We start from the raw sequence: 14,627 nt of genomic DNA, 5'->3' as shown, positions 1-14,627 counted from the left end.
ATAGATCCCCTTGCAGGCGAGTGCAGTCAGTGACTGCACCCGCCTGCCGGGGGATATCTGGGGGGATCCATGGGACGCCCTTTCTCTCCGCCAGAGGGCTGCCACCAGGCGACGCACTGATAGTGCTCCACCTTTGAGGTGGAGTACTGTCAGTGCACCTCCTGAGTGCTTCTTTGCCTTGACACCTGCGTCGGTAATACGGCACGGGCGCAGAGGCAATGGGATTTCCCCATTTGCACGGGCATGCCCCCATGTAAATGATGGAATGCCTCCTGCAAATAGCGCTGGCGTTTTGTGTGCGTCAGCACTATCAATATTATAGAAGGGGACGCCCTAGCTCATGCAGCCCTTTCTGTAATACCATAATGCCCCAGGGGTGCAGAAAGCGGGCACAAATGCCCATTGTGCCCCTGGGGCACTGTCCATAATATGGCCCCAGATGTCTACAAAGCTTCTCAGCACCAGCACAAAATCAAGAGGCATTGGTTCGCAAATCTAAACCTCAAGATTCAGGAAAGGGAATGATCACTCAAAAACTAGCACAATGTTTATTATCTGAATGTTTAAGAAGATTAAAGTTCTTAGTTCCCCATTGTTGCTATACTGTATTTTGCATATAATACCATTTACAATATGTAAAGAATCATATAGAAATATTGGAGATGTCTTTCATGTTTAAATTATGGCGGGTTCAACAATTGTCCAACAGACATACAGTTTCACACACACACAAAAGTCCATACGTATATGTATGAGGACCAGTCCTTAACTGTAATGGACTCTGTACTTATTGTTCTAACTCCACACAAGCCTGGATGCTGAGGTAGGTTATACACCAGATCAAATAATAATACTGATATTTTTTGATGCACATGCTTGGAAGTAGCTAAACGCCCTACTGGAACTAGTCCCCTTAGCACCACGATCCTTGCAGAAGTGGTGTTTGCCTGGTTTTGCCATGAGTTACCAACCCTGTGTAGGAAATATATGTTTGTAAACACCTAAAAACGTGAGAGCTATGATCAACCAAATGTATACATTAAGTATGTCATAGGGTGTCGGAAATGGAAAGCATTTACCAAGGAAACCCACTAAAAAGGGGTGGAGCCTTGAATGACCGATACATGGGAAGAGCATCATTGCCATCTTTCCCGGGGAGTTCTGTCCCCAAAGTGTGTTAAACATGCACGCGCACACACTTTTCAGTGCTTCAAATGGCAGAGAAGTGATACGGCCCTTGGGGTTGTTCTACGGTCCCATACCATTTCTCTCAATACACTTCTCACAGGCACAAAATCTTTATAGCCCTATGCACACAAGCTTTCAGTGAACCATTCATTTTCTCGACAGATTCTTCCTCTGGGGAATCGTTAAAAAAGTCACTTCTATGTCCTTTATGAGCCAACACATCTCCTCGGAGACTAACTGAACTCCATTGTCTCTTATTCTGATTTTAGGAATTACTTTTCTTGAAAATTCCTCTGGCAAAATTTGGCCACCACCCTGGTATTAATCACACTCAAACATTACATGGTCATCACTTGTGTAGAGCACAAATTAAACATTTACCTTTCTGAGCTATGCATCTTCTTGAAAAGTCTGACTTTGTCTAAACCCTGCTTGGTGGATGGTCTCTCGTGTATGTCCAACAGTGACAAAGGAACGTTTTTAGTAACCTTACTCTTATGACTTCTTGCACTTTGCAAACACTGCACTTCATGGCTATCATTTTGACTGTTATAAACCTGTTCCCTAGAACGTTCTTACAACCTCTGAGAAGGAAAGAGATTTGTGATGGGATACAGGTTACTGCCTCCTTGGTTACTACATATCCCTCTGGGAATGTCCTATCACCTATTTGTCACTAGTCACCATTTGGCTAGACCAAAAACGTCAAAGGAAAGACCTAGCTTAGGTCTTATTGACCCTCACATGCCCCATTGGTGTCATGCTTCATCATGGGTTTGCACCCTTGTTCCTATTAACCAGAATGGGTTCAGCCATTTTCCAGAGAGCACTTGTGATACTACATTCGATGGGGTCTCCTAGTGTAAACGTAAAAATACCTCAAGGACACCACAGTATCCCTTTAAAACTGGATGCTTCTTGTATGGTTAAAAAATTAGGTGAATGTTAATAAATTAATTTACTATCCCTACACTGTAATCTATGTTGACGTGTTTCAGCCCTCGTGGTTAGGCCGCTAAGGTTTCAGGGCTTTCATCAGGACCTATGTGGATGCCCTGCTATTTAACTGTCCCTGTCTCTATTGTCTCATTTTTAAAAGTCAGGGTCTCTGTCAGACAACCAAGAACATAAAACATATATATGCAGGCCAGATCAGGATGGGAATAAGTAATGCCAGCAGCCCGGTACCCTTGGAGTGAGTGTGAATGTAGGGGCTATACCCCTATAGGGGTCCTAACCAACAAGACCATCTTGGCTCCACATTTTCTACTTAAGGCATAACGGAGATGTTGATCATCAGCTCTATGTCTGCCTGTATTAGATTTACATGTGAGAAAATACCAAAGAAAAGAACAGCCTGCTGCGTGTTCCTTAATATCCAGGGGTCTGCATCATTCATGCACCCCACTGAAGAGAAGAGGACAAGCCTTTGCCTGACAGGTAGGAATTGTAGCAAACAAAGTTTGACCAGTAAGTACAAATTGTCTGTGCAGATTAGCACATAGAACAATGGAATTGAATGTATCCAGACCAGTTGCCCATAATTACGATTGTGTGAGTACTCACTTCCAGTCACTTTGTTCTCCCTCATTGAATTGCCCTAAGCAGCATAGGTGTGTTCAGGCATGGCTCTCAAACTCCCACTCCAACCGGGGCTCAATCTTCCGCTCCCCAATTGGATCCAGAAAATATAAAAATGATTCCTAAGCCTCAATTGCATGTGCCTTTGTGACACAATATTCTCAAGCCGCCCCTCGCCATTGAGACACAACGAGGCCAAAGCCATTGGAATGAAATGTATTTAAATTAATTTATGTTTGGCTCAGATTGACTTTTTTGGTAAACTTTGCCAAACCGTTTAAAGTATGTTAGGCCCATGACAGAAAGATAATAGAATGGCCTACATCCAGTGTAGTTATTAGTGGTTTCAGCCGTATTCATACATTTCTATCCAGCACTTCTGTTCTGTCCCATAGACCCACAGTAATCAATGCACCCTTCTAAAGAGAATTGTACACTTTCCTGAACATATGTCACCTCTGCAAGTACATGCATGCTAAAACTGCTCATTGCATATGCACACCGACTTACTGTCTAAGAAGTGCCAAGGGTGTTGTGTGTGGCTGCAGCTTTCTCAGGTGGTATGCTGGGGATCCCTGAGGCCCGTGATACCCCCTCTAAAATCGTGCAGTCATCAGGTGCACCAATTATATACCATTTTCTTGTCACTTATAGTTAGCGTGCTCCAGAGGGCTGATTTACCCATTTGCCTACATCTGTAATATGGCGCAGGCATATTGGCAAATGCTTTCTCTCATTTGCATGTGTTCACACGTCCAAGCAAATGATAAAAAAAAAACACACTTCATATTGCGCTGGTGCTACTTGTGGTCCACATAATTAGCAGTAAAGAATTTGCCACAAAAGTGTCTAGACCACTTCCGGGGTTTAATTTGTAAAGAATGAGTGTTGGTGCCCTAGATTCTGCTCCAAAGGCAGTAGTCGGGGCGATTAAATGTAGGTGCACCAAAAAGCAAGGTTTTGTAGTGTTAAGTCCATCTCATGCCTCCCCAATCTACTGCCAGACACTCCCTGCCCCTTTATCTCACTCTTGTAGGCTCCTGCTTTATCCCTTTGTGACAGTTTCTATAGCTTTCTCTTCCTCCCTTACATGTCTGATGTAGAAAATAAGTGTCAAACCCCAGAAATGAGTGACGGCGACCCCCACCGGCAACCACAGAGTCAAATTAGGCACGGGCCTACCAACCTGCGTGCACAAAGAATAGGCATAAAAGCCTGGAGCTCTCAGGACACTTTTGCAAAGTTGACAATTTTGGCAATACAAGTGAAAACCTAGAAGAAACAATTAACTGCATTAACCTATGAGATTTCAATTTAGTCATGAATAGGAAAATTTACTTTTTTGCCTTATTGCTTCTTTTATCTGACTTAGAAATTCAAGACATGCTGATGGGCTTTTTACCAGCGGTTACAGCAAACTCTTGGGCCAGCTGTCTGCGAGGAAATACCTAGAGTCTCTCATTGGAAAACGAGTGAGGTAAAGACCCTCTCACTACCATGATAACCGAAAGTTATATTTTTAGGCGTTAAACAAAAAAACATCTGAGCACGATGATGGGTCAAGCATGGGGGACTTTAGTGTGCGATGTACTTAATATATATACTTACATTTTAACATAGGAATTAGAGAACTGATAATAGCTGCAAAGTCTCACTGGGTAGCTACATGCATGTCAGCATATTGCATGGTTGTGTAAAGTATGTTTAATCAGTGTGTCTTGAATGAGAGCATACTCTGTTCAAGGGAAGGATCCCTACATGTTGCACTTACTTTTTATGGGAATCTATCTCAAGTCATAAGATTGCACTCCAGGACAATGTTTATAAAATCATCTAAAATTACATACTCTCACATTTTGAAGAGTCCAATCATTCCACGCATTCTCAAGACATTTGATGGGCTTTCAATACCCTCATGGCTTTTAGTAAGCTAGGTGCTGCCTTTTGAAATGACTGAACTGGGCACAAGTTGTGTTTAACTGCTGTATTCACCTGTTAAGCTTAAGGAAAATTGAAACATGCCAGAAATTATAGTGATGGAAATGAATGAATGGATAAGTGAGGGAATATAAGCACCAAAATATCAAGCATGGCATGATTCGAAAAGAGGAAACCTGAGTCTAGTGTCACTGAGGTGTTAAATGAAACATGATTCTGGCAAATGTTGCCTTATTTGGGAGGTGGAAGAGATGTGGCGCAGCGGCCAGTGTGTCTGACTTCATAACCTGGGGGCTCCCGGTTCTTTCCTTGACACTGGTGGCAGATCAGCCTAGCACCATGTGACTCTGGGCAATAGCTTGCTTAAACTTCCCGAGGGCCCCCAGTGCCTTGACACCTTCGGGTAATTGTTCGCACTTTACAAATACTGGACATTTACATTTTATTTATGGGTATGTTTTAGGTGCCGCATGTTGCATTTTCTGCAGAACTCACCAATTGTAGCTGTTAGGATAGCATATGGTCTGTGTGATTTTTATTTCAGGGCACTGAATCAGTGCTGATAATCCTTTTAAAAATGAGCCTGGAGTAACAGGCACAGTTGAGCAGCATGCTGTTGTAGGTAAACACGGGCTTTAATATTTCTCCAGCTCAAAATATACCACACTGTTTAGGTTATTTGTACCATTCACGTTGAGTCCACTATAGGCCGGTGAATTTTCTTTTACTATACAAGTGAAAATCGTGAATATGCAAACGCTGGATTTTGCAAAATGTCACAGCTTCAAAATTTCTCACTGTTTTTTTCTATCAGATAGTGGATTGGGGTAAAGATTGTCTTGTTGGAACCTATGAGCCTGATTAAAATGTCAGGTGGACCACCACTGGCAGGCCATTGGTGGCGGTCTGCCTGAGATCCAGGATAGTGGTCCAACCGCCACATTACGATGAGGTCAGTCAGACGGTAGCGGTCGGATGAACAGACAGGTTCCTGGAGCCCTTCAAGGTGTCAGTCGAACCGTAATCCCTACAATGGGACAGGGCCTGTGCAGGCACTGCCACAGGGATTGCGATGTCCCTTTCCAACAGCCTTTTCATGGCAGTTTCACTGCCATTGAAAAGACTGTCAGACAGGGACTTTTGGGACCCCTAGAATGGCCCCTGTCCCCCGTATTCCTCTGTGATGTGGCTGGGGGCACATGTGGTAGCCACCCAAGCATCCATGCACCGTGGGCCAGGCACCGCATGGTGCCTGGTACACAGTGCATGGATGTTCAAAAACAAACTATTTTTCTATTGCGGCTTGTGCTGCGGCCCTCTTACGGGTCGCAGCACAAGCCGCAATGGAAAAAGGGATGTTTACAACCACCTGTACGGCAGTTGTATGTAATAAAGTCAGACCCCGTACTCCTTGTCGGGCAGTCTCAAGCCCGAACCTGTGGCTGTTGGACGCTTGTCTGACTGCCATCAAAATGAGGCCCATTGTTTCCTCGAACCAGTCTCCTTGCAAGTATCTTGCTTGGCATATGAACATATGAAAATGAAGTAAGCCCTTACATTCAATTTTCATGTGAGTCATAGCTAAGGATTATTTCATCATTTCACACTGAATTGTTTAGTTTTCTGGGACCTCAAGAGTCTGATGCTATTGCAGGCATTTTTTTCTTTGGGACACTTTGTAACAAGGAGCTTTCCATGGAACCCAGATAATTCTGAAATGTAAGGATCATAATTGATTTGTATGTGGCAAAATGTCTAATTTCTAACAGCTCACAGGCTTCAAGTTACCTATAAGTATAAGAAAAGGGTCATATCCACAAAAAATATTGTCCAATTTTAATTTATGCAGATTGGGAAATCAAAAAAAGATTTCTCGGCCAAATTAATCTTATATTAAATCCAATGCCTTCCGTCAATTTGTAGGTTTTTTTCTTATGTCTTTTGAGGTGAGACCTGGTCGGGAAAAAATGTCTCTAACACCCTAATTACTTACAGTTAGAAAAGTGAATCCCAAAAAAAAACCAGTTAAGGTTTCACCGAGGAATATTCGTTCTTCAGTTCCATCTGATAAAACATGCTAATGTATGTGGAAAGGGATTTGCATAGCACAGGCCTAGTTACAAAGCAATAGTGTTCCGTACAAGAGGTAAGGTGTCAGAAAATTAGTATCAAGAGGTTTAGAGAAGGAAAGTAGCATAAAAGGTGATGAGCCACAAGAGGTCATGGAGCTTATGAGATGTTGGTGAAGAGAAGTGAAACCTGTTAAATCTGTTATATCAGTCTTGTCTCGTTCTACTTCCTCCTTCCCCACCTCCTTTCCTTGTCCCGCCAAGCGTCGGGTGTCCCCTTCTCACTCTCCCTCATCTTTCTTCACCCTTACACTCTGCCAAAGGGGCCAGAATATCACTATTTATGCCTTTCGCGTTGACAACTTTGTGCACTGTGTGCTATGCTATGCATTCCATATTTGTGCTTCTAGAGTTTGGGTTGGGTGCAGAGGACATGCTAGACAGGGCTTGGCTGGCTGAGCTAGGTAACGCATTTTCGATTGTAAGTAAAAACTTCCCGATAACGCATGTCCTAAAATCTCAATTGCCATGCATGTTATATGGCTTCTCCTCTGGAAAAGTAGATCTCAAGGAGTGTAATGGAAGTTGTTAGGCAAGTTTATTCTTTACGGAATCATGGCTGATCCCTTAAAGAGTGATTGCCAATACAAAGCACTTTAAATTAGACATGTTCTGCCACTGGGCAGTCCCCCAAAGACAGTCCTGCATGTTCATAGGAAAACTGGGGGAGGGAATTCCAAAAGAGGGTATTGAGATAGTGTCAGGCATAGCTTTGTTGCAAAGTTGTTATCAATGCAGACTTACTTTTTAATTTATTTGGCCGTCATTATTCATTTCAGTGCTAGTGACAGAGTCTGTTGATTTCTATACACGTTATAAAAGCTTAAGATAAAATACATGTGTGTGCTTGTATCAGTGCTTTGGCATTATCTATGATAACATTTCTGTGCACTACTCAGGTTATATTCATTGTTTTAGAGATCTATGACATCACGGAGGATTTCGGTCTTTTACCTTATCATTGTGAAGTGAGGGAGCTCGTCAGTGATGTAGCATGATATTGTACAGTTAAGTGTAATCACCATTTCTGTGAACCTTTAGCTCTCCTTAACTGCCGGTGTATCGTTCTCCTATTTGATGTAGGTTGAGGCATGTTTGGGCGCTTGACTACTCTTGTAGTAAGAAAATTAAGTTGGTACTCACCTGTGATCATTTATTAGAAACTAGTAGTCACATCACAACTGTAGGAAGGTGGAATCTGACTATATGGTTGCCCCCACGTTTTGCCTGGTGTTTTGCTGGGTTATGACTTAGTTGGGCTGGGGCCCTGCTATTCAGGGCCCCAGTCTATCTGCTTTCTCTGTAAAATGGTTTGCATGTACATTAGGTACATATCTAATTGGATTCTGGAGTGTCTTATAAGCCTCTAGTATATGGTATACTATGTAACTAGGGCATAGGTACCTCAGAGGCCTACCAGGGGCTGACGCATGTATTATGCCACCCCTGGGAAGCACTCCACAATGACACCACAGGTCTGCTACTGCAGCCTGGGTAAGGGTGTGCTTGCACCCCTTACAGTGGTATAGGCTACCTATATCACTACCTTTGCACACACATATAAAAACTCCTATGGCAGGCCTTAACTATTCTGAAGGAAGAGTGCTTGGTTTTTATGTGAGAGGGTGCCCCTGCATGAGCAGAGCCCCTCTGCAGCGTTCGGAGAACCTCCTCTGATGCTGTTTGTGGTGCAGCCTGACCATATACTCTTAAGTGCATTATAACCTCGCGGTAAATGCTAACTTTGGGATGGCTGCACGGAAACATGTAGTGTTTGGTGTCAAACTCTTTGGAATACTACCCCCCCCCACCAGTTCTGCCGGCGGGGGTAGCATTCTACCCTTCTAGAGGGAGAGACATGTTCACACTGGTCTAACCCGGTAGGACTCTCTTGAGCCCTGGCATCACAACATGGATGCCTCTGCCACAGACACAGGACTGGCCTCCTGCTGCTGAGGGAAACTCCGGCAGGGGAGGCCTGGACAATAGGTTTCCTGTCCCAGGGAGGTGTAACCACCTCCCCAGACAGGCAGATGTGTATTGGGGCTGGGCGGGAGCACTCTCTGGTGCTTTGAAGTCCTGCACTGGGGACACACTTGGTGTCCCTTTGCATAGTCCAGTTCAAACCGGTTGCAGGGGTTACCTGCCCCTGCACTGGCGCGAAACTGGACAAAGGAAATGGGTGTAACCACCCCTCTTTCCAAACCCTCCCATAGGTGGGTCCCTAGAGTATGTCCAACCCCCAAACTTAGTATAAGATCACTATGCACTTATGTGCTAAAGTGGTCTCCTCCCATGCCATATTCTTGTGTGCTAAGGTGTTCTTTTTCAAAAATACAGTAAAGTTCCATTGGTTATTTTCTAACTTTATGAGTACCTGGCTGTTACCCAGACATTGGTACTGGATTCTGCCCCCTGCCCTGCGGTTCTCTTCATCCCACATGGGAATTCCAAGAGATTCCAATTATTGAATGGGCTTTAGAACCAATCAAAGATGGCTGCCGAAATGTGTGCAGGGTACCTGTGGGTGCCCATCTTCAGTTACAAATACCATTTCAACATAGCCTCCTTTACATGTACATGTGTACATGCATGGCCACACATTTTTGATTGCTTTTTGTAATAAACATTTACAAAACCAATTTCTAAATGAGACAAACATTTGTAAAGCGAAAAAGTCGGCAGTAATTGCCAGACCAATTAAGGTTGCTAAGGCAAATTGTTTTGCATTCTATGTCGCTTATGCCTGCGTTTGTAACAAAAGTAATACATCTAGATGTTCCAGAAAGCAAAAGAAATTCCATTACATAATTAGATATTTTGGCCTAACCAGGGAAACCATAAGTGATCTCTGGGGTAATCGAACATGACATGGAAATAATCATTTTATAAAGGACATCACTTACTTACATATGTACATCAATAAGCTGTTTTAGTCAACTCAGAGCTCCATGATCTAATAAGGACACTTGGGGGCGCAGATTTAATCGGCTTTCAAGCAACACAACGGAGCAAGGCAACTTATTGCACTGCGTTGTGTAAAAGGGAGAGGGCAGAAATGATATTTACAAAGATATGGAGCTTTTCTACTTTCTCTTTTTGTTGGAGCACCCTGTGCTACCTAGCACCAACACAGGCAACATAGTACAAGGGTGTTTGAGTTATGGCAGGGTTGCATTTGTGCAGAAAGGCACACTTTCCTGAACAAAAGCAATCCTTAGAGGCATATTCTTCTTTGTACAAAAGCAATCCATAAAGGCACACTTTTCTTTCTATATGTACTGCAGAATGCAGCATGGGTAAAAAGAGGACTTCATGAGGAGAAACAAAGATATTTATTCAAATTCTTCTTGTTATGCCTCCGTCGGACAGGCACATCATTTTGGCGCAAACTCAGGTTTAAAAGTCTTTGTAAATCTGGGTTTGCATCAAAATACATGGGTGGATGCATGGGAATGCCCATGCTCCACTCATGTAACGCCTACCCGGCACAAAGTAATGCAAGGCAGTGCTTACTAAACCACGCAGTGTAGCTTTGCGTAGCTTAGTAAATCCGAGAAAAGGACTTGAGTTGCTTTGGACAAATTTCGTCATGCAGGGCAATGCAAGTCCTTAGTAAATCTGCCCCTTGGTCCCCACCTGTATGTCTCTATACAGCCATAGAACGCCTCAGTGTCTTGTAATATACACAATTTGGGGGCAGTGACATCCTTTGTTGAACATGGACCACAGTCCCATATACATGAAACACATTCAAGTTCTCACTCACATTATGATTACAAAGCCTCTCCCAGAGTATTCTGGCAGCACTCATCTGCTATTAACAAATGTAATGAAAGTGATAGGCTCTCAGGGAATGAATACACTCCAGACAAATAAATGCCATGTTTACATCATTACTATTTATTTTCTCTCTCATCCGGCCCCACTTGGCTAGGTGATTGTTTTCCCTCCGTAACGAAAGGATGCCCACTATAGCAAGCACATAGAAAACAAGCATTGGCAAATTTGATTGGTCTGGAAATGGCTGTCAGCCTTATGGCTGTATCAAAGTTTGGTTGGTTTGCTTTGTGATGGGTTTTGTGCTCCTGGGCACTCACTAGTATGAAAATAAACATTGGCTAAAAGCAAAGATAACACGCGTTGCCATAGTTGTCATTGGCACTAAAGGGAATTACTTTGATTTACCTTGAAGTTAGCAAATATCTGAAGTGGCATGACCCATTGCCCCACACAGTATGCTGTAAGGGGTGGAATAAAAATGTGAATGACACACGTAATCAATGGATGAAGAGGGCTGGCTGAAAGTTGAAGTGTATTTTACATAAAATGTTATTCAAATCAAAAAGTCTTGGACCTGAAAAACACACGGGCACACAGAGGCATTACCCACTTAAACAACAGGTCAAGTAAGCTACGAAAGTATGTCGGTGGGAGAGGGCATTTGGTGGTCCGATATCAAGAAGGTACTTAGAGAGAGGTCATACAAAGGCGAGCTTTCCTATTACAGGAATAAAAGTGAGAAGTTTCACATTTATTGTAAATTCCTGTTGTCTTTGACTGTCTGACTAGTGTCAAATGCAGGTTATATTTTGTAATTGATGACCAAAATACCATATATCTTGATAAAAAAAAACAAAGGGTTGAATTTAGAGTTACAGACATTTGATGAATTATTACACCTCAACTGAGTATAAAATATGATGTTTTTCATAGAGCAACATATGTAAATTACTTGCCAAATTACATCTAATTTCTTCAGCTGCACCACAAAATACTTTGCACAGGTAATGTCAAATATAAAATTAAGATATGTTTCTCATATGTTCTCTCCAAAACAGCAACAATGCCTTGGAAGACCAGATGCCAGTCAAACGCCATTCTGACTCTGTGTTCACTGACAAATATAGCCGCTTACGGAAGCAAATGGCTGTAAAGAAGTATTTAAATGCTATGCTTAAAGGAAAACGAAGGTATTTGATCATCATAACACTGAAACACATTGTTTTTAATGAAACAGATATTTAAGAAAGTTAACATGTTTATTTTGCTTACATATTACATTTTGGTCGCTGGAAGTCCCTGAAATGTATTTATTTATGCATGTTATTTGATTTAATAGTTCTCGTTTGTCAACAGAAAGCACACGCTCGCTAAATGTCCTTTGTACTACAACCACCAGTTCACAAATGTATTAAAATGAGACTAAACCTGTTTTCAGATATTTCTGATTATTCAAAATGGTTGCCTTCTTTCACAGCCACATGTGAAATGGGTATTCCCATTCCTGCAGAAAGCAGCCCTGTTTCAGCCAGGATTACAAGTAGTTTGGTGATTCCACGGACATGAGGAATAGCTAATGGCAGGTGGAATAAAAGCCTGCAAATGAACCCCGTATAATGAATAAAACAAACGGAAATCACTGTGGTTACTGTGTTGTGGTCCTGCTATTGTTCATTACAGGTGTTACAACTTGTAATAGCCCGTTTAAGGCGTGGTAATAGCCTGTAGTGTCAGTCAGTGATACTCTTAGTGAACACCAAGCTTCACTACGGGCCACTTGTAATGAGGAACGTAGTGATCGTGCAAACACTGAGAATGATCTCCAGTCTCTGTTATGTAAAGCAAGGGACTTTTTTACAGACTTTTGTCTGCTGAGCATAAAGATTGACTGGATTGGGACCCATGCAGTTTTCCCTCTAAAATTTGAGGGATGTAGATAAGTTTAGGTGGTGGTATCCACTGGCGTAACAAAAATGTAAGGGGCCCCCCTGCAATGTACACGGAGGGGCCCCCCCGGTCCGGATTTAATCCGGAGTGCTCAGGCCTGTATAGGGTGCTGAGGGGGCCCCCCCGCACCGCGAGGGATGCGGGGGCCTGTGTTACGCCCCTGGTGGTATCATTACAAGAAAACAAGGACAAATAAATATTTATCAAGTAATTGGCCTTTCACAGTTTTCTTCTTTTAGATACATATGTACATTATGTAGGCATGTTTTGAAAACTCATGTATGAATTATTTGTAATACAGCATACTCCGAATTTTAATGTAATTATCCGCGTGTTACAAAATGATAATTTTAAGCACTTTACACATTGTTTTGAAGATAATTTACTTCTGAATGTAGAGTCAATGGTCTACTGTGATGCAAAATGCATTTACAGCCCCACACCAGTACCCTAGTAGCTGCATTTTGGATTTGTTATAGATGTTAGAGAAGACACTACGCGGGCCTAGGTGAAACCAGAAGTGCTTGTCAAATATGGACCAAATTAAAGCAGAAGTTTTAAATTTCTGCTAAATGGAGAGTCAAGCGCACAGGAAGCCATACACTGGCCAAAGTGGAAGGAAAGCAGATAATGCATGCAAGCAGCGTGTTCGGAGATGCCCTGTGATAAACCTGTCAGCCTAAGGGTGGTCTTCCCCAAAGCATTTTACCTCACAGCTTCCATTTTCTGCTGCATTTATTTTTGTTGGCCTGAGGAACCTGTGCAGTGTACCACTGCTATCCAATGCCATAGTGCTTGTGCTTGTTCCCTAAAACATGATTACCTTGACTTATACCCAATTGGCATATTTAATGTACTTGTAAGTCTCTTGTAGAGTGGTATGTCATATACACGGGCCTGTAAATTAAATGCTACTATTGGCCCATCAGCACTGACTGTGCCACCCACTTAAAAGTAGCACCCTAAAACATGTCCCAGGTCTTCTACCGCAACCTGAATGCAGTTATAAACTTCATTTCGTGTTGGCATTTAAAACTCATTGCGAAGCCTATACGACATTCCAAAGGTAGACTTAAGGCAGCTCATTGCGCAGGGTTATGTGCAATTAAAATGTTGGACATGGCTATTTTAAATGTTATATGTCCTATTAATGAAATACTCCTAAATTCATTTTTCACTACTGTGAGGCCTACCCCTCCCATAGGATAACACTGGGGATTTGTTATTACAATTAATAAGCTAAAATTTCCAATTGGGAGCTGGTAGCTATGTCATGTTTGGTGTCTTTGGAACTGTAGTGAAGAGCCCTTTTTGATGGTCAAGTTGGGTGTTAGATCACAATTTTAAAACTACCCCTTTTAGAAAGTTGGTATTTTTCTGCCCTTAACCCTTTTGCACCTGCAGCTTGATCTGGGTCACATGCTCTGCTGGCAGTATGGGGGTGGCGTGCTGAGCACAGTCCCACTTACAACTATTAGCCTGTGCTCTGGTTTCAAACAAAGGGCCTATAAACCCGGCATTGTCACTGAAGCCAGCTTGGACCCAGGGCAGGATAGTCAGGACATTTCATGCACCTTAAAACCACAATTTAGAAGCTTCTACCACTTACCAGAGCGAGGGAACACAGGTATAAATGTATGCCAAGTCTTCAGTATACTTCTGGACCTGTGTATACTCTGTTAGAAAGAAGGACTGCTGAGAGGCTGGAAGGACTGACATTCCCTGGACTGCTGCTCTAGAAGACTGCTGACTTGCTGGATAGCTGCCCTAATTGTCCTGCTGCTCTGATACCTTCTGCTAGGGGACAAGGACTAGATCTTCAAATGTCCAAGGGCCTCCAGAGTGTCTCACAAGGGCTAGTTTGCTGTCCTTCTGTTCAGGGCCACAGGAACACAAAAGGCGTCCTCCTTCCTGAAACCGCTCCTGGACCCAGTCTGAGTGAGTTCTGACCTTTCACGTGGTGCCCCTCCAGTCCTGGCCCCTTCGAAGTGGTGCTAAAAGTACCCAGATAGCCAAAATTTAAAGTGGGGACTTCGAATATTTTCAGCTAAAAACTGCTCT

The 14,627-nt window shown here is 42.8% G+C and overlaps 1 protein-coding gene across 1 annotated transcript in view; it reads left to right on the top strand.

The window, feature by feature from the left end:
• The window catches only part of LOC146820909 (VIP peptides-like), a 44,791-nt gene that overhangs the window by 15,898 nt on the left and 14,266 nt on the right, over nt 1–14,627 (top strand). The window contains exons 4-5 of the mRNA XM_085611787.1: nt 4,142–4,246; nt 11,678–11,809. Coding sequence (XP_085467913.1) covers nt 4,142–4,246; nt 11,678–11,809 — 237 coding nt within the window. The remainder of the gene's footprint in view (nt 1–4,141; nt 4,247–11,677; nt 11,810–14,627) is intronic.

The sequence above is a fragment of the Triturus cristatus genome, chromosome 6, assembly GCF_964204655.1.
Source record: "Triturus cristatus chromosome 6, aTriCri1.1, whole genome shotgun sequence".
NCBI lineage: Eukaryota > Metazoa > Chordata > Amphibia > Caudata > Salamandridae > Triturus > Triturus cristatus.
The sequence above is the reverse complement of the archived record's forward strand: the minus strand, read 5'-3'. Positions and strand labels throughout refer to the sequence as shown.